Below are 19,338 nucleotides of genomic sequence, written 5' to 3' on the forward strand. Positions count from 1 at the left end.
ATTTAAAATATTATGTTAACATATAACAGGCTGTCTTACAGTATTCATTGTGTCTCATAAATTAAATAATTTTCATGATATAAAATAATTGATAATCATTTTCCATTCGGGTCTAGTTCATAATTTAGTTTGAACTTATTCGACTTAAAGTAGTTTACTCCTATAAATTTTCAGTCTCTTTATTCTCGTAGATTTATACTTCATAACTAAGTTATTTAGTATCTAATGCTGGTATGTTTCAAAATTGTTGCTAACTTACGTATGTCAATACTCTTTTAATAACACATAGGAACTCATAAGAACTCTTTTAAAATAAAAAGAAAAAGTTAGTTCACTAAGCTAAAATAACTTGAATGGCTATAAACCGAACTTTTTTAACTTTTAACCCGTATTAATACTTACAAGTTACAAGTTCAGCTAACTCTCTTAGTAGAAATAAAGCTAAAGCCTGAGTTGGTATTTATTTGTCTCAATCAACTTGTTGAACAAATCTACACATAAATATCGAAGAAGAACGTTACATGGATAGTTGGCCCGGCATTAGAGGTTTATCTCTTGGTGGAAAGTCTTAAATTCAATCTTTGGCTTAGTGTTAGTTTGGAAAAACTAGTGTGGTACATGGGTAGCATAGCTTGTCGTTAAAAAAAATATATCAAGATCATGTGTGGGTCCAAGAACGTGAAATATTAAACTTCCATACTAATTGAACTCATACAACTTACAAACACAAATAGTAAATACATATCTAATTTTCTCGAATTTAAATCACCTTGTATATATTTATTCGAACGATGAATTTCATTAACAAAGAAAAGAGGCCAAACACCGCTAACAAGCAGCTGGCGGGAGAGGCACACCATCCACACACAAACCAAAAGAGGAAAATTGTATAGTTAATACTTAATAACTATCTTACACTAATTATCAGATATTGTAATTGCATATTAATAACATAAATATAAAAAGATACGTTATACTAATTTAAAAATAATGAAAATAACCCTTTTCAAGTAAATTTGAATAATAAATGAAGTTTGTTACTCATTTGTCCCAAAATATAAAAATAGTAATAATGAAGACAGTTGTGTTATGTAAGCATGACCAGCTGGACAACCACTGGTTTAGTGTCACGAGGATCGAGTGCGACGTATTAATTCGGCTCATCGTCCGCGTATTCGTAACTCGCATCCACTTTAGAAACTAGAAAGAAGCCGTTACAGTTAAAAATAAAGAGACAATCTTAAATAAACATAATTATTTTATTAAATCCTAAATGGTACAAATTATATGATCCTTAAGGTTTATTGACAATTTATAATGGATCATTAAAATACATGACTGATTAAAAAGTAACCTCTGAATCATTTAATATGTTTGTAAAACTTAATCGTTAAGAACTTTCATGACTTTTAAATTTTTCGGTTCGACTAATGAATATACATATAATGTGGGTTTAGTGATTGATCACGTAACGGTTTTATCGCATTGGCTCGTATCATACATATGTAAGTCAAATTGTGCATTTTTAGGATTTGTGCAAATGAACATTAGGGAAATTTTTATGGAGTATTTATATATATATTTTTTACCATGGTACCATCCCTATTGAGGAGGAAGTGAGGTCATTTTCGTCCAATAAATTGTTTCTACTTACAGTCGTGATTACTTGTATGTATATTGTTGTTTAGCTGAATAAATGGAAGCCCTTTCACGCTCCCATTCATATCATGCCCACGCATCCCGTTTTACCGCATTGTACAATTGCTTCCTTTTTATAATAAACTCCAAAATGTACTTCTTTCACATAATCAGATCTAAATTTTTATTTCATAAACATTTTTTATATTCAATGTTAACCTTGTTACTTTTATTTATCGTGTTTTTAATTTAACTTTTGAATTAAAAGTAGCACCAATTGTGTTCTAACATTAGGGTAATTCCAATTAACTGTGTACGAATGTAATCTCTTTTGTCAGATATGGTTTAGGCCATATGTAATGCATGAGTCGTTCTTCACTTAAGAAAGACGTATCATGTCATTTGACAGATAAACAAAACCTTTATTTTTACCAATTTTCTTTTCAAACAATCAATTTGTTTAGCTTAAACATTTACACAACTTTACAAAAAAATATATATATATTAAAACATTAAAATGTGACTCGGGAAGTCTCCCATGACCATGTCACCAGGATCACAAGAAAAACGACTATAGATAGACTTGCACAATATAACATATGTGACACTTTCATATATCTCATTTCATGTCATATTTCAGGTGTGACAAGCATTGCAATTACTATTAGACCATCTCGGTCTTTAAGCTTATACAAGCTAATCAGGCGTATAAACTATTACAGGTAATTTGTTAATAATTAAATTATATGGATTTAAATATCAAAGATATGGAATATTAAAACAAAAATGATCAAATAATTAAGGAGCAATGCAAACAAGTTTTAAAATCCTAAATTTTATCTCAATCCATAGCAAATATTTTCACCCCATAAATCAAGAAAAATAAATAAAAAATGATATCATTTAAGTTGATACTTTAATACTCCAATACATTCGAAAGTTGAAACTAGAAACAGCTGTCGATATATTCATTGCAACGCGGAAGCAGCCTCATCAGGTTTATATGGGCAAGCAACTCCACCCCATAAATCACCCATCATTTTATTTTATTAATATTATTATTTATATATTTTTTAATCCAATAAAGTTAAACCAAATCTACCTCCTATAAATACCTCAATCCCCACTTTCATATTCATCACAAAAACCTCTTTCAACAACAATGGCTTCAACTTCTTCTTTCCACTTAATTATTTTCTTCATGTTATCTGTTTTTAACATCTCATTTGCCGCGAGGCGACTTAAGGAGTCGCCCCGCGACACGTCCACTCTTTTACAATACCACAATGGCGCCCTCCTCACGGGCGACATTTCCGTAAACCTTATTTGGTACGGTCACTTCAAACCGTCGCAAAAAGCGACCGTTACCGATTTCATCACCTCTCTCTCCTCCACGTCAGCTAAATCCCAGACCCAACCATCCGTTGCCACGTGGTGGAAAACCACCGATAAATACTTCACTAAAACTAAAAAGCCCACCCTCCGGATCGGTAAACAAGTATCTGATCCGGAGTGCTCATTAGGAAAGTCTTTATCAGAAAAACACCTACGTTTATTGGCCGCGAAGGGCCAACAAACTAACGCTGCTAACGTTGTGTTAACAGCCAATGATGTGTTAGTTGATGGGTTTTGTTCCAGCAGGTGTGGGACCCACGGATCAGTTTCTAGTAATTCCAAAACTGCCCATGTGAAAGCCAAAAATTACAAGTTTGCCTATATTTGGGTCGGTAACTCGGAGACTCAATGTCCTGGTCAATGCGCGTGGCCGTTTCACCAACCCGTCTACGGCCCACAAGGTGCACCGTTGATTGCACCGAACAATGATGTGGGTGTAGACGGGATGGTGATTAATTTGGCTAGTCTTTTGGCGGGTACGGCTACGAACCCGTTTGGGAACGGGTATTATCAGGGGGATGCTAGTGCACCGTTAGAAGCTGCATCTGCATGCCCCGGGGTGTATGCTAAAGGGGCGTACCCAGGGTATGCTGGAGACCTTTTGGTGGACCTGACTACGGGTGCAAGTTATAATGTGCATGGTACAAATGGAAGGAAGTATTTGGTTCCGGCTTTATTCGACCCGTCTACTTTTTCGTGTTCGACTTTAGTGTAACAAGAGCTACGGAAAAAATTTTGTATAAAAAAATAAAAACAAGAGCTAGGAAGTACTATGTGATTTGTATTCGTTAATTCATTTTTAATTATTTAATTTATGTGGTTGTTTTATCTATCTATTAGCATGTTGGAATGTTGTGAAATAATTATAGGCAATAGGTAGTTGTTATGTAACCGGTCTAGCTAGGTTTATTCAATTAGACAACTGATATAACCTATTATAAGTAAATTTTGAAACGGGTCATTATAAGTTAACGGTTGGTTTGGAAAAAAGTAAAAATTGAAGGGTATTTTGTAAAAGTTTAGTTAGCAAGGAATAGCTTGAATATAATTATCAAGTTTGTTTATTTTTTGTTTAGGTTAAACAGAATGTTCGGTCGTTTGTTTTCAAGTGTGTTTTTCCAATTGAATGATAAAGTGTCCAGCAAAAGGTTCGTTCTTCTCCGGTTCTTTGTTTAATATTTAAGGGTGTTTTTTCAGATGAATTATAAAGTGTCGAGCAAAAGGTTCGTTCAGGCCCGTCTACGAGAATGATAAAAAAAATTTAGGTCTCGTGCGAAAAAAAATTGGGCCTCCTCCTTGTATTGTAAACTCATCAATTTTATATCAAAAACCACAATGCAAATAGAACTGATATAGAATAAACAAAGCAAAAATAGTGTTTCAAAAATAACTGAAATTACTTAAGCTGACTTTTGAGGGTCCCCTAACGTTTGGGAACGGGAGGCGTGATTTGTAGACAAAAACAAAAATATTCAAAGTTTCAAACATTAAGTTTTATTTTACAAAGGCTAAACATCAACTTAACTTTATAAGTCTTATTATATTTAAAAAAGCTATAAATTAAATCAATTAGACTAAGGGGTGTGGGGGCTTTAGTGGGGGCTCCAGCAGAGCCAAGAACCAATAATATTATAACGTGTGGCAGAGAGAGAAATTGGATAAGGGGGGTGTTGGAGCCCCTGGCCCCTGGTGTGGAGAGCAGGGGCTCCAGCGAATTTTTTTTTAATTTTTTTTATAAATATATTCAGATAACATATTATTAAAAAAACACATAAAATATTAAAAAAACACACATTAATAAAAAAACACATTAATATCTAAAATTCAAATTACAAAAAAAAACATATTAAAAATTAAACAAACAATAATACTTAATAATAACACTAATCTAATACAAGATCATCGGGTCGCCTCGCCCACAAATGTTCAACCAACTCATGTCGAAGATTCCCGTGTGTCTCACGGCTCTTGATATTTGCTATGTTATGAAGTCTTTGTTGATCACTGATTGTGGACGGTTGTGGCGGAATGTCACCTTGGTAGTTTTGGCAGATAGCTTTGCCCTCGTCTTCTAACGTCATGTTGTGTAGGATCAAACACGTGTAGACGACGTCCATTATCCTCTCCCGAGTCCAATAACGTATCGGGTTCGCCAGCACATAATATTGTTTTTTCAGAACTCCAAAAGCTCTTTCAATATCTTTTCTAGCAGACTCTTGCTTCTTCGTAAAATACTTCTGTTTATCGGCGATTGGATCTGTAAAAGCTTTCACTAACAAAGCCCATTCGTTGTAAATACCATCGACCAGATAGTACCCGTACTTGAAGAGTTCTCCATTTGCAACAAAAGCTTGAGGTGGTTCAACCCCGTCGATAAGGTCATTGATCAAATGTGACTGATCGATAACATTAAGGTCGTTATTTGACCCAGCAACACCAAAAAAAGCATGCCAAAACCAAAGATCATGTGACACCGCTGCCTCAAGTATAAGGGTCGGCCCTTCATGATCACCACGGTGGAACTGACGCCAGGCCGTTGGACACATAGCCCATCCAACATGCGTACAATCGAGGCTACCTAGCATCCCAGGAAAACCATGTTTTTCTGCGTGCACCTCATATATGCGTTGGATGTCATACATTGTAGGTTTACGCAGATATCTCCGAGAGTAAATCGATATGACTCCTACGTATATAAATACGATATAAGTATATATATATCTATAGTTATAGGCATTAAAATAATCTATAAACATATAATATATATTAAAAATGTAATAAATATTTAATAAAAACTAAAATTAATGTTTTTTACCTTGGCAGAAAAAATGAAGTGATTCACGTGCAACCCTTTTCGACATCTGTAAATACTCATCCAAAGCTTCCGACGAAATGCCGTACGCTAATTGGCGGATAGCAGCCGTGCATTTTTGAAGAGAGGTAAAACCGGGGAGACCCCTAGCATCCTCCCTTTGTTGAAAAAAGGGATACCGTGCCTCTAAATCACTTGCTATACGCATGAACAATTGTCTTCTCATTCGGAAACGAGTTCGAAAATCCGACTCCTCGTATACCGGTTGAGGGCTAAAATAATGCCTAATCAAAGTATCGTTAGCACCCGATCGATCACGATCACGAGGTGGTGCTATAACTCTCGGGACTCGAGGTTGCTGGGCTTGATTTTGCAAAAGATCCACCACGGTTGCGGTTAAAACTCCCCCTACTTGAAGAAGCAAATCATCCTCTTCGGATGAGTCGGAATCAAACGAGAACCACGACATTTTTTTTGTTAATTTTGAGAGGATTTTAGAAGAAAATGTGTGTAATTGTGAAATGGAGTATATTTTATAAAGGTATATATTAAGAAACACGATCGGAATTTTCATAGGCGGCTCTAGTGAGCAGCCATGAGAGCTCTGTTCTTTTGCTTTGTGAGTTGTGACTTTGTTTGGACCTGAGAGGAAGAAGAAAGAAGGAAGGATTAGGTTTAAGTCTGGGCTTTTTTATTAAATGGTAGTAGGCCCACTTTTAATTTTAGAATAAATTACAAGAAGTAAAAGTAAAAAACTTGTATAAAAAATCTTTTTGTGGGCTTACAAGTTTTTTTTAATTTAATACGAGCCAACGGCTCTTTTTGCTAAAAACAAGGTGACTTCCTCTCTCTCTTCTCCCGTTACCAAGCTCACGCCTGCCTCTATTTGCCCTCTAGCGCCCCTGATGGTGTGGTGTTAGCGCATGGGGGCGCGAGCGGAGGGACTCCAGCGCCCTCGTTGAAGCCCCCACACCCCTCAGTCTTATTTTAAAACTTTCAAAAATATTAGTATGTTCCAACTAGAATATATACTTCTTTAAAAGGTTAAAATCATAGAATCATATAAAGTAATAAATTTAAAAAATCATGAAATAATACAATTACATCAAATGTATTATTTAACTATTAAATAACGATACTATAATAAAAAAGAACCTATATTATACAAATTACTAAATGATAAGCCAAATAAAATAATAAGTATAATGGTTAGAATCCATGTAGATTTATTAGTGTTAAAGCCCACAAAAAGATTTTTGATACAAGTTTTTAACTTTTACTTCTTGTAACTTATTCTAAAATTAAAGGTGGGCCTACTACCATTTAATAAAAAAGCCCAGACTTAAACCTAATCCTTCCTTCTTTCTTCTTCCTCTCAAGTCCTAACAAAGTCACAACTCACAAAGCAAAAGAACAGAGCTCTCATGGCTGCTCACTAGAGCCGCCTATGAAAATTCCGATCGTGTTTCTTCACCTTCTTACTTCAGTTTTACACATCATGACCAATCTTAGATGTCAAACTATTCAAAAACGGTAATAGTATTCCAAAAACCTTTGGCCCCCTTTGCATTTTGGGCCTCGTGCTACCGCACGGTTCTCACAGCCCTAAAACCGGGCTTGGGTTCGTTCATCTACAGTTCTTCGTTTAATATTTTGTGTGTGAGTGAATTTGGGCCAACATAACTAGTTAGATATTTAAGTTAATTACACAAATAGTTCACTAATGTAAGATGGTAAAATGGTTGGTTTCATTTTGTTCAATAGGATTACATTATATAGAGATTGAAGAAACAAGGATCCACTCCCCGGGTATGGGTCCTGGATCCGATGAGTCCACATGGTAGAGTATGATAATTACTAACACGATATGAGTATAACCTCCCCAAGTCCAGTGACCGGAACCTGCAAAACAGACACCGTGAGTCTCGTTAAAGGAATGACAAGAGTGGGGGTCTTCCTGTAACCACCATCCGGCGTGAGAATCAGTAACGTTCGTAAATAGAGAAAGTACTGAAATAAGCAGACTAAGTATAATCAGAATGTAGGTGAGTAATAATATATGTACCTTATACCGTTTGACAAGGTATTTATAGCCGCAGGATGAAGGAAGATGATTAGGGCAGCTATCCTCTTCTAGAAGATCTTCAATAACCACCTGGACGCGTGACCTTCTATGATAGGCTGAGCTATACGTCCCATGTGCATGGGTATAACAACCTGGACACGTGTCGCCCAATGATAGGACAGATCACGCCTGGGCCATGTGCACGGTTATAACAACCTGGCCAGGTGTCCTTTATTCATTGATTAGTATGTCACGTATTCCTCAAGTAAGAATCGTGAACCTTCTTCTAGAGAGTATTTGAGTGGTGACAGCTGTCCCGTTGGCATTATCCTCCGGTTATCCAAGCGGACAGATGTCCAGTCCTGCGGATGACTTTTGAGGATGCCAGGATGCTTCCGCGTGTGTTATGAGGACATATTTCCTCAATCGTGATATGCGGGTGATCCGTGTGTTCCGCGGGTGACTTACGAAACGCCTTTCTTTGAACCATATCACATATGCATAATTAACTATTTTATTTATTTGCATGTTGGGTGGGGTCTCGTTAAACACACTACCCGTTGAAGTGAATTTGAATTTGGGAGGGTAAGATTAAATGAGTTAAATCGAAATCCGGGTTCAAACACCAAGAACCAATTCTTGAAATTGAAAGCCAATAAGCCATGCCTCAACTGTGAGTCTGTGACTAGCATTTAATGTATAGGTGGAGTTAAAAATGATTTAATGTATAGGTGGAGTTAAAAATGATGGAACTGAAAGTGACAATTGTAATTAGTAGAGAGGGTTATAGGCAATGGTTATTTTATATTAAATTAACGGGTATACTTGAAAACTGTGGGCATGTCTGATACCAGACGAGGAGTTACTGGATATGTTTTGGGATGGGGTTGAGAATACCTAAACTTGTCTGGCCTTCTTAAACCCGACTCATTATCATCCCTAACAACTATGAAAGAATTGTTTAATTGATGGAAACTAGTCATTTACAAAAGATAAATAAAGAGCTCAATTCTGATAATTAAAAACATTTCCTAAAGCTAATTAAAGTGCTCATTTTAAACATCAAAACTCACTCCTACTTATTGGACTCGACTTTTCTACTTTTCACCATCTAGTAGCCATTGAATTTAAAACGACTCGTTTTTTACACTAGTGCATTTTAGACAAAACTGTATTGACTCGGACCCATTTCAACCTGTCCGACCCATCGGGTTTATCAGTTTTACCCAAAACTAAGTCTTACCCAACAAGTATCAATCCTCAATTCAAACATGTCATCCAAAGCCACTTCATGATTCTTAATTTCTTTTTAATAATAAAAGTTAATAAAAGAAAAGGCAAAAGTGAAAGAAAAAAAATGATGGTCCACTATAACCTTGCTTCTAACATACTTCATGACACTTGCCTTTGTGAGCCCTCTCTTATCCTACTTTTTATCCAGATCTCTGTTTAATGTTTACTATGTGATGTGAATTGTAACCATGCCACAGTACTGTTTTGACTTTTTATGTAAACGTGGAGTTAAAAAGAAATGACTAAGTTAACAAATCCAAAAAAAGTTCACAGAATGACAAATCATCCACATCCACATCCACATCCACATCCACATCCACAAAATATAATCATCATTTCGTTCTAGTATATTCTTGCCTTTTCACATCATTCCAAATTTAATGATAACATTTTTTTAATTGATAATAAGTCATTTATTTATTTTATTTTTTACAACTTTATAAAGTTTTAAATATATTTATACATGTATTAACGGACAAAAAGTGAAAGAAATTGTAAAGCGGTAATTTCATTAAAAAACTATTCAAATACATATTTGAAAACATTCAATTCTACGACGTTTGTTAATTCACGTTGTGGTGCCTGTTGAGAGCAAGAAATGAGTGCTTAACCGAATGTCGGTAAATCTTGGTGCTTTGGTGGAAAGTAAAAAGGTGTTGGGGGTATTTATGAGTTCGACATAGATAGAAAAAGGAGGAAATATCATGGGAGAAGTGGCCGGGTTTTAACGTGTAAGGGTCACGTTTTGAATAGGTGGGTACACGGTTAATTGTATTTTGAATACCATCGGGTGGCTTGTGTATGGTTGGTTAGTATCTTGTTATACCGTTTGGTGATAAATAAAAGTTTTGCCGGTTCTTAAAAGAAATCATTCAATTCCAAGGGGTATTTTTATGATTTTAGTCTTTTATTATTAGGCTAAGGGTAATGGGGCTTGGTTGAGCCCCAAGTGAGCCAACCAAAATCCCACACGTAGGCGTTGACGTGGCACAGGATCAAGCCCCTCAACCAAGCCTCAGAGGGTGTAATGGTCCAGGTGATCAGGGACTTGATCCAGTTATTTATTTATTTTAAATATTAATATTAATATTCTTCTTCTTCACCTCCAGCAAATTAGCCCTGCTTGTGGTGCGCACATATGATGTATATATGTGTGAACCCTCGGGTGGGCAAAAGTGAAATTGCACTAATTTTGACGTTATTTTACTAATCTCGTGAAAATAACGTTAAAAGTGACGGACGGTTAATCAGGCATCATGTAGTGGCGTTGATAGCCGAAAGACAAGGGTACATGCACCGATCAGCCGGTGTCCCGATGATTGAGTGCTATGTGCCTTATGTCCAAGGCTTGATGCAAAACTACTATCGAGCCGGGGGTCTCACCGAAAGCAGTCTCTCTATCCTTATAGGGTAGAGGTAAGGCTGTCTACATCTTACCCTCCTCAGACCCTACCATAGCTTTGCTATTGGTGGGATATACTGAGTACGATGATGATGATGATGATGATTCACCTCCAGCAAACATACACACAGATCACACCACCACCGATCACCAGACCACCGGATCACCACCACCACCACCTATCACCGGACCACCGGACCACCACCACCACCACCGATCACACCACCTCCACCTATCACCGGACTACCACCACCACCACAGATCACACACTCCTCTCTCTCTCTCTCTCTCTCTCAAGAACCCAACACACACACTCCTCTCTCTCTCTCAAAACATACACAGTTACACACACTCCTCTCTCTCTCTCTCTTTTGCGCCCCGCGGCCACAGCCACGCCGGACCATCGCGCCCCCAACCACTTGAGGGGTGTAGCGGTGTTCGCGAGCCACGTAGGCGGCCGCGCGCCCCGTTCACCCCCCATTACCCTCAGTCTTACATAAACCTTAACAAACAAAATACAAGATCAGAGAATATATCAAGAGAAAAAAAACATAGAGGATCCGACACGACAGTGAGTTAATTTATCTTCATTCTAGCTAAAAACCAACCAACCCCTTGGCAAAAATGAAAGGAGAGGCCCATCCCACATAACCACATTCATGAACCTGTTCATGCAATCATACCCACAAATGAGTTCGCTACAAGTGGTCATGGACGAACCATGCAATGTGAGCGTCCGTGTGAGGGCGTACGTTAGTGTCAGATAAGTGTTAGTGGGGCTATACAAACCGGACAATGTGGGTTCCCTAAAAAGTAGGTGATCGTGAGTAGGGGCATACCTAACCTATGGGTACCCTTATCAAGTGACCCCAGGATCACACCTATATTATCGAAAGCTGGTTAACTCCGTTGTTATGGTGAAAACACTTGAGAAACAATAGGACACACGTAACATAATAAAATAAAAATTACCTGAAACTACAATCCCGTTTATCTATATTTATAAAAGTTCTTCAAATGGTAGATACACGTCATAGATACACATCATAAACGTACGGCAGACCTATTAGCACATGATATGTTAAATGTGTAATACATGTTATTATAGCATGTTTTTAGTCGTGAGCTGAATGTGTCGACTTGTTATGAGACGAACCCTTTTACCCCAAACACTAACCCGTTTAACTTTTTATCGTGTTATAACTTGTCATTGCTAAAGACACATCACTATAACATGATTGTTATTGTCAACAATGCATCAGAATGTTGAAAAAACTATTGTTCGTTTAAAAATGATTAGTATATTTAAATTAAGGAGAATACATAGTATAGCTTTAGAAAAACAATAAAGTATACAATAGTTATTAAAATCAAACTCCGGTGGAACTAAATTTACAAGAAAGGTCAACAAATAACAAATTTAATTATTTTACTTAATTTAGCCATACTTCACTTTCATTTACAAATTTGTCACTTTGCTAACCTTTGTCACATTTAACTCATTTAAACTATGATCCATAATACCTACTATATTAAAAAAAAAAAAAAAAAAAAAAAAAAAAAACATGTAACCAACTTAAGTTTTGCTTTGCTAGAAAAACTAAACCATCACTTTGATGATAGAACAAGTGTTGGTTGTCGAGTCGGTAAGGATGGGAACAACAACTATATATGTCATATGAATTTCCGCATTATTATTATTATTCAGTTAATATTTCTTTAACTTTTATAGCATCACAATGAGTCCATTATTTATGGCAACTATATTTTGCTTAGCTAATTTGGCAAACCTTACTTATTCACCCCATCCATCATTGAAACGGTATGGCCCTTTTCATTGCATACGCATTGAATTGATGGGCATGGATCTACTTCGGGCCAACACGAACTCGATCTAGGTGAAAGAATATTATGTGTAGATGAAACATGTTAGAAAGTGGTTTTAATTGTTCCAACTAAAGTATCATGATTCATGTATACACACACAATAGACTCCTGTGAGTAAATAATTTCTTTTATCGTTTCAAAATGAAATTTATGCCTTGTCGGTTTAACTACAAGTACAGGTATCACTATCCATGAACAACAGCTACAAACGACATTTTACTCATTGATAAAAAAAAATTGGTAACAAAAATGAAGGATGAAAATTACAGATGTTCACAGCACGTATATGGCATCTATACATACGGTATATAATCGTTTTCAAGAGAAAGTGAAACACCTTTTTACCCCTTATATGGTGATGAATAATTGTTTTTTTTTATTATTTTATGAATATCAACAACTTATTAGTTTTAAGGTACACTTATGGTTGTTTGTCCAAAGTAAAATAAAACTTGGTAAAACCACAATCATATAAAACGTGATTAGATAAAGTGTTATAAAAAGTAAAAGATGAAATTTATACCCAAAGTAAAACCACAATCTTTTTTCCTTTGTTTGTTATTACACATAAAAACTTTGTCAAATCGATCAATGATATATAATCTAACATTAACTTAGTATACTTAATGTTTAACGCGTGATTTAAGTACTATTTTTTTTTCCTAAAAACTATTTTTTGTAGATAACTTTTTAGAAATATGAATAACTAGAATTCACCCGTATAGACATAACTTATAAAGCTAAATAAACACGACACATTATTTTAAATGTAATGTAAATAATGTATTAAAGTATAAAACGTATATCACAAGTACAATATCTTTCTATCTTCTATTACATATATGTTTAAAAATGACAACTTAACCATACTCTCAAACTCTATTCCTAAATTACATTTAGCTTATGACAATCACAAGACTTAACCTTCATCATTTGTAACAGCGAAACTTTATCAAAAACCTTAATAACGCTAGGTTAAAAACCATTTGGCATCTCCTATTATATACAGTTAGTACTCGGTTAAATGTTTACTTAGTTATGCGTATTTCCTTGAATTAAAATGCTGTTTGTTTTTTTAGAGGTAAAATATCTGCAGTCTGCGGACCATATCTGCAGGCATCTGCAACAGAAAAGGTGGACCAAATATCTACAGTCTGTAAGAAGACTGTTTGTTTTTTAACGTCTGCCTAAAATAAACTAAAATTTATTATCATTAATGGATGGCAATGAGCAAATCATGGAGACTTTTTCAAAAAGTATTACTCCTTGATCTACTTGCTCCTATATCATCATCATTAACAATACAATGATTAATCACCAAAACAATGAAAAATAAATCAATAATAAAGCCAGATTTCATCAGGTCTTCCAATAATTCCCTTAATCAACAGTCCCATCTTCTTCAATTCAACAAACAAACAACTGGTACCGTCAATCAGCTAACCGAATTCACCTATCTTAATAGAATCCATTACGATCACATCTACATAATGAGAGGGAGAGAGAGAGAGAGCGGCGGTGGAGGAGTGGAGGCGCCAGCGGTGGAGGAGTGGAGGCGGCAACGGTGGAAAAGTGGAGGCGGAGGCGGAAGTTAGGGTTGGAGATGGAGAGAGAAGGAGCGGTGGTGGCGTGAGGACGGTTGGGGCAGCGGCGGTGGCGTAACCGGCGTGGCAGCGGTGGTTATGGAGGAAGAGAGGTTGATGGTTGGAGGGGGAAGAAGAGACTAGGGTTAGAGGTTTATGTGTCTGGTTTAAAAGAAAGAAGGATAGAAGATATTAGAAGTTAATGGTCCATCACTTCTAGGAAAATAGGACGCGTAAATATTTTTTAATGAAAGGTCTTCCGAAAAACAAACGCACTGCAGAGCCCAATGTTTGAACGCCCTCATCATTGACTTCTTAAACTATTATTTTTATTTCAAATACACGAATTTGTTGTCATATATCTTGGTTTCATTATACAAACAAATATACTATTATTTTTATTTTTTAAATTTGCAAAATACATCATCTAACAAGTCCTCTAATTTCTTGTTTATCCGGCATACATAACAAAAATTAAAAAATCAAACAATTTAATTTATAAAATTCTAATTTGATTTTGAAGTAATTACCTGAATGCCACCCATGAAAGGCCTTAGTGGTTCAGGGATAACAACAGACCCATCTTCTTGCTGATAATTCTCAAGCAAACACACGATCATGCGTGGGACCGCACACGCGGTTGCATTCAGCGTGTGCACGAATTTTGGTGGGCTTAGATTCCGCCCTTTATTTTTCTTTGTATTTGTCGGAGGACTTGATGGATTTTCGGGACGATATCTAATTCCCAATCTTCGACTCTGGTAATCAGTACAATTTGACGCACTTGATATCTGCAATTACCCGGTTGGAACAAATTTAGTGACAATTTTTTAGAATTCTTTTTAATAATTAATTATATTAAGTGTACCTCGCCGTATCGTCCTAAACCTGGCATCCAGGCTTCAACGTCGTATTTACGGTAAGCGGGTGCACCTAAATCCCCAGTTGCCATATCCAAAGTTCTGTCCAGATGTAATAATATATTAAAAATAATATTCATAATTTCGAGCATTTTGTAATAATGAAATGCAAAATCATCACACTTGAAATGAAGTCCCAATTTTGAAAAGAGTTCCTCCTCAATTTCAATTAGTTCTTGATGGTAAGCATTGCTTTCTTCAGGTCGGCATAATATAAACATTTCCACCTTGCTAAACTGGTGCACTCGGTATAGTCCCCTGCACCACAAAAAATAAAAAATAGATAAACCTTAATGAACATTGGTGTAAATGATCGGATTGGAACTCGAGCTATCCAAGATCGCCTCACTATAAGCTCGAATTGAGCAGAGCATAAATGAGCTCAATCCAACTGAAGATTATTTAACATACAAACTCCAGACCGAACTTCACTAGACTCAAGAGTGTAAATGGGTAAATGGGCCTATTCTTTATATTAATTTAATAACTTTTATTTAATATGATAAAAATAACTAAATAAAATACACACTCTATTTTATATGTGTGTGCGTATATGTATTTAGATAAAATAAATTATTAAATAACAAATGATCCAAGTTTGAGCTCAAGCTTGGAAAAGTGTACATATATGAATCACTAACAAGGATGGGTCGGGTTCGGGTGATAGGGATCGTTTGCGGTGGCCGGAGTTTATGGTGGCCGGAGTTTATGGTGATGGTGGTGGCTTAGAGAGAAAGAAGAGAGAAAGGAGGGGATTATATATATATATATATATATATATATATATATTAATTTAAAGATACACTAAAATTACAATTATGCCCATCACATGTCTGGCACATGTCATACTTAACTGAGTTTTTCTAACCCAGTTAGCGTAAAGGACATAACGTGTAGGAAAAAAATGTTTAAAGTACACCGCCTGCAAGGAAACTTAACAAAGGACACGAACCGTAATTTGGCTTTTTTAAAGGACAAAATTTGTAATTCTGTCTTTATATTTTTCTAAAATTTTCGCTCGTCGATTGGCTTTTAGAGATTTGACTATCGGGTCAAACATTTGCAGGACGGGTACGGTTGGCGTTGGGGCGGTAGATTGGTTCGGTTGTGGATTTTGGTTGCCTTGACGGGCATATTGACCGAAACCGAGAATATTTTGGTTGTTGTTTGGAAACATTTTGGTAGAAATATTTGTGTAAAAGATATAAATTGGTATAAAAGTGGAAGGAGTGTGTTAAAAAAATGAGTTTGGTTTGTTTATATAGTATAAATATAATTAATATAATTTTTTATTTTTTTTTAAATCCCAACGGCATCAAAACCCACCCACCCCAACGGCTAGGTTTTTTGATTTCTGTGCCACCATGCACGTTATTTATAAAACGCATCAAAAAAAATTATCATAACGCAGGGGGGGGCGGTGTACCCCCTTCGTTTTCCCCCACAACGCACCAACAACGCGACCACTACACTTGGTCTAACAACAACCAGCTAGTTGTGCGAGTCGATACAAAAAATGGTTAAATTAGTTCGGTTGATGTTAACTCAAAATAATATAAACAAATGTATTTTACTAAACCTTTTAACAATCTAAATACAGAAAACCAACCAATAAGAAGAGAGTATTATGGTTCCACGATCCGGCTAGTACACCTAGAAGAGAAATCTGAACCGTCCAATCAAACTCAACAAAACACAAAGATACCAAATCATCATCGTCAGAATCATCCAACCACCCAATACACGGAAACACAATACCCTATAAATACCTTCTATCTTCATATCTTCATTCAATTATTCTATTCTGTTCCATAATTTCATATCCGCCGCCGATTAAGAAGATTTCAATTCACGGTACAATTTTGCTTAATCTTTTATATATTATTCGATTTCAGTTTCGTTTATTCGATTAGGGTTCTGTTATTCAACTTGGTATATGTTTTAGGATTTAATTTCGATAGTAATTAGGGTTTTTTTATGTTTATTATACAAATTGTTAGTTGGTGAGCTTGCAAATAAGGGGATTTGATTGTTTTAACAAACTTTAATTGATCTTTGAATTTATAACAAATATTGAATAATCTTTGTTGAATGAATTGGGGCTTTTATCAGATTCTACATGCTTAAATTGTGAACAATTAATTTTTGTAGAATAATTTGTCTGTTGTTCTGAACTTTAATTGGCCTTAATATTGTTGCAGACATATCAATTAGTTTGATTAGGGTTTGTTTAAACAACTTTTAAAAAATTTAATTTTGATAGTTACTTTGCAATTAGGGTTTTATATAATATTAATTGATCTCAAATACTGGGGCTTCTTTCAGATTATATACATGTTTAAAAATAGTGAAAATTTTGGTAGAATAATTTGTCTGTTATTTTGAATATTAATATTAATATTAATTACAATTGCAGATGGCCCGTACCAAACAAACTGCTCGTAAATCTACCGGAGGAAAGGCTCCCAGAAAGCAGCTTGCTACCAAGGTAAATAAAACAATCATATAATCATCTTTCCACAACTTATTATCACATTTAATCAAATTATTATTTGTATTTTAATGTGATATGTTTGTTACAGGCTGCCCGCAAGTCTGCCCCAACCACAGGAGGGGTGAAGAAGCCACACAGATACAGACCTGGAACTGTTGCCCTTCGGTTCGTCACTTTCTTTGTAGCTCAATTACACAACTTATGTTCTTGTTTATAATATGATTTTTTTTGTGTTGGTGCAGTGAAATCCGTAAGTACCAAAAGAGTACTGAGCTTTTGATCAGGAAGCTGCCATTCCAGAGGCTTGTTCGTGAAATTGCTCAAGACTTTAAGGTAATGTACTCACTGGTTTGTGAATTCCCATTGTTCTGAGGTTATTGTTGTTATTCTGATGGGGTCTGTTTTAATATGTGGGTGAATATTGTTTTTGCAGACGGATCTTCGTTTCCAGAGTCATGCTGTGTTGGCTCTACAAGAAGCAGCTGAGGCTTATTTGGTTGGATTGTTTGAGGACACCAACTTGTGCGCGATCCATGCTAAGCGTGTGACCATCATGCCTAAGGATATTCAGTTGGCTAGGAGAATCAGGGGTGAGAGGGCTTGATTGGTGATATGTGGTCGATAGTAAAAGGGTGTTTTCCTAGTTTTAATATGTTTTGTTTGATGGGAAACCTTAAGTTTCTTTGTTATGTTTAGTTCTGTTAAACTGTATTGTTGGTGATACTGGTAGTAGTGTTTGAATGGAACTTTTATGAAATTTGCTTGCAACATGTTTGATTGTGTGACTCTTTTCTTGTTTTTTGTATTTGTGTTCGGTTTGCAAAACTTGGCGTGTGTTATTTGGACATTATTACTTATGCCACTTGGGTTGTAAACAAGTAGCTGTTCCTGAGCTATGTGGGTCGTAACAAGTTCGAACCATGTTGGCCTAAACAACCTGAGTTTTGAGATCATGTCTAATTTTTCATTGTTTCTTAAGCGTGTACTACATGCTAATTTACTGGATCTGTGTCGAAGTGATAAAGCGTTTATTAAGTGAGCTTGGGTACTAAATACTACTCAGTAAACAACTAAAAAGTCTTTCAGATTTGCTCATATATCTATCTGAGTAACCTTCTTGTAACAAACCAAGTTGGCCTAAACAGGCTTTCTTAATCGTGTACCACATGCTAAGTTTACCAGATTTTTGTCAAAGTGAAAATCGTTTATTAAGCGAGCTTGGCTACTAATACTACGATTAAACAGCTAAATCGTCTTTCAGATTTGGTCTTATTTGTCTGTTTCATCTAATTAACCTTGAGATTTTGCTATCCTTGTCACTTTCATCCATTCTCTAACCTGTTAATTTTCTAATTTTCTAATGTTAAATGAGAGGCAATATGCTCAAATCATATTCAAAGTCAAGATTTTAAAAGTTAGTCTTAGATATCTACTAGGGGATATCCTAGTAACTTGTGAACATGTAATAGTGCTTGGGTTTCAATTTACTAGTTGCCCATGTTACAACTTTCATCGTATTGTGCTCTCCAAAGAGTTACTCGTCTCAAAATCTCATTCAAAAGGTGTGATTCATCATGTAAAAATATCATTATTCATCATGTAAAAACATCATTATTCATCATGTAGGTATAGAACTCAATAACCTGCTAACTTTTATTAACCTTATTGTCATTGCCACAAAAAAAACATTCATGTTTAAACAACACTGTGAACCAGAACACGAACAAAGTGCCATACGTTTCCAAACTCAACTCTCATGTTTTTATTAAATCACTGGTTTGGTGCACCAAAATTTTACGATAGCCATAGAATTGGCAACACCCGATTCTTTATAGAGGACCCGGAAAAG

At 35.7% G+C, this 19,338-nt stretch overlaps 3 protein-coding genes across 4 annotated transcripts; 2 read left to right on the forward strand and 1 right to left on the reverse strand.

The window, feature by feature from the left end:
- Window positions 1-2,794: 2,794 nt before the first annotated feature.
- On the forward strand, window positions 2,795-3,759 carry LOC143580831 (protein PHOSPHATE-INDUCED 1-like). The gene has a single exon (XM_077063766.1). It carries the CDS (start codon window positions 2,801-2,803, stop codon window positions 3,746-3,748), a length of 948 nt encoding a protein of 315 aa, XP_076919881.1. The 5' UTR covers window positions 2,795-2,800; the 3' UTR covers window positions 3,749-3,759.
- Window positions 3,760-9,355: 5,596 nt separating this feature from the next.
- On the forward strand, window positions 9,356-18,257 carry LOC143580853 (histone H3.3). Of its 2 annotated transcripts, none has more exons than XM_077063786.1 (5): window positions 9,356-9,364; window positions 17,412-17,483; window positions 17,578-17,654; window positions 17,732-17,822; window positions 17,923-18,257. In XM_077063786.1, exons 2-5 carry the CDS (start codon window positions 17,412-17,414, stop codon window positions 18,091-18,093), a joined length of 411 nt encoding a protein of 136 aa, XP_076919901.1. In that variant the 5' UTR covers window positions 9,356-9,364; the 3' UTR covers window positions 18,094-18,257. The 2 variants fall into 2 exon arrangements, with proteins under 2 accessions (XP_076919901.1, XP_076919896.1); XM_077063781.1 differs by lacking the exon at window positions 9,356-9,364 and adding an exon at window positions 16,726-16,849.
- LOC143580843 (serine--tRNA ligase, chloroplastic/mitochondrial-like) lies at window positions 14,525-15,362 on the reverse strand. The gene is made up of 3 exons (XM_077063774.1): window positions 15,119-15,362; window positions 14,944-15,037; window positions 14,525-14,866 (listed from the first exon to the last, which is right to left on the reverse strand). Exons 1-3 carry the CDS (start codon window positions 15,214-15,216, stop codon window positions 14,582-14,584), a joined length of 477 nt encoding a protein of 158 aa, XP_076919889.1. The 5' UTR covers window positions 15,217-15,362; the 3' UTR covers window positions 14,525-14,581.
- Window positions 18,258-19,338: the final 1,081 nt, after the last annotated feature.

The sequence above is a fragment of the Bidens hawaiensis genome, unplaced genomic scaffold (assembly GCF_021521415.1).
Source record: "Bidens hawaiensis isolate Kalapana, Puna unplaced genomic scaffold, B.hawaiensis_p1.1 tig00001511_1, whole genome shotgun sequence".
Classification (NCBI taxonomy): domain Eukaryota; kingdom Viridiplantae; phylum Streptophyta; class Magnoliopsida; order Asterales; family Asteraceae; genus Bidens; species Bidens hawaiensis.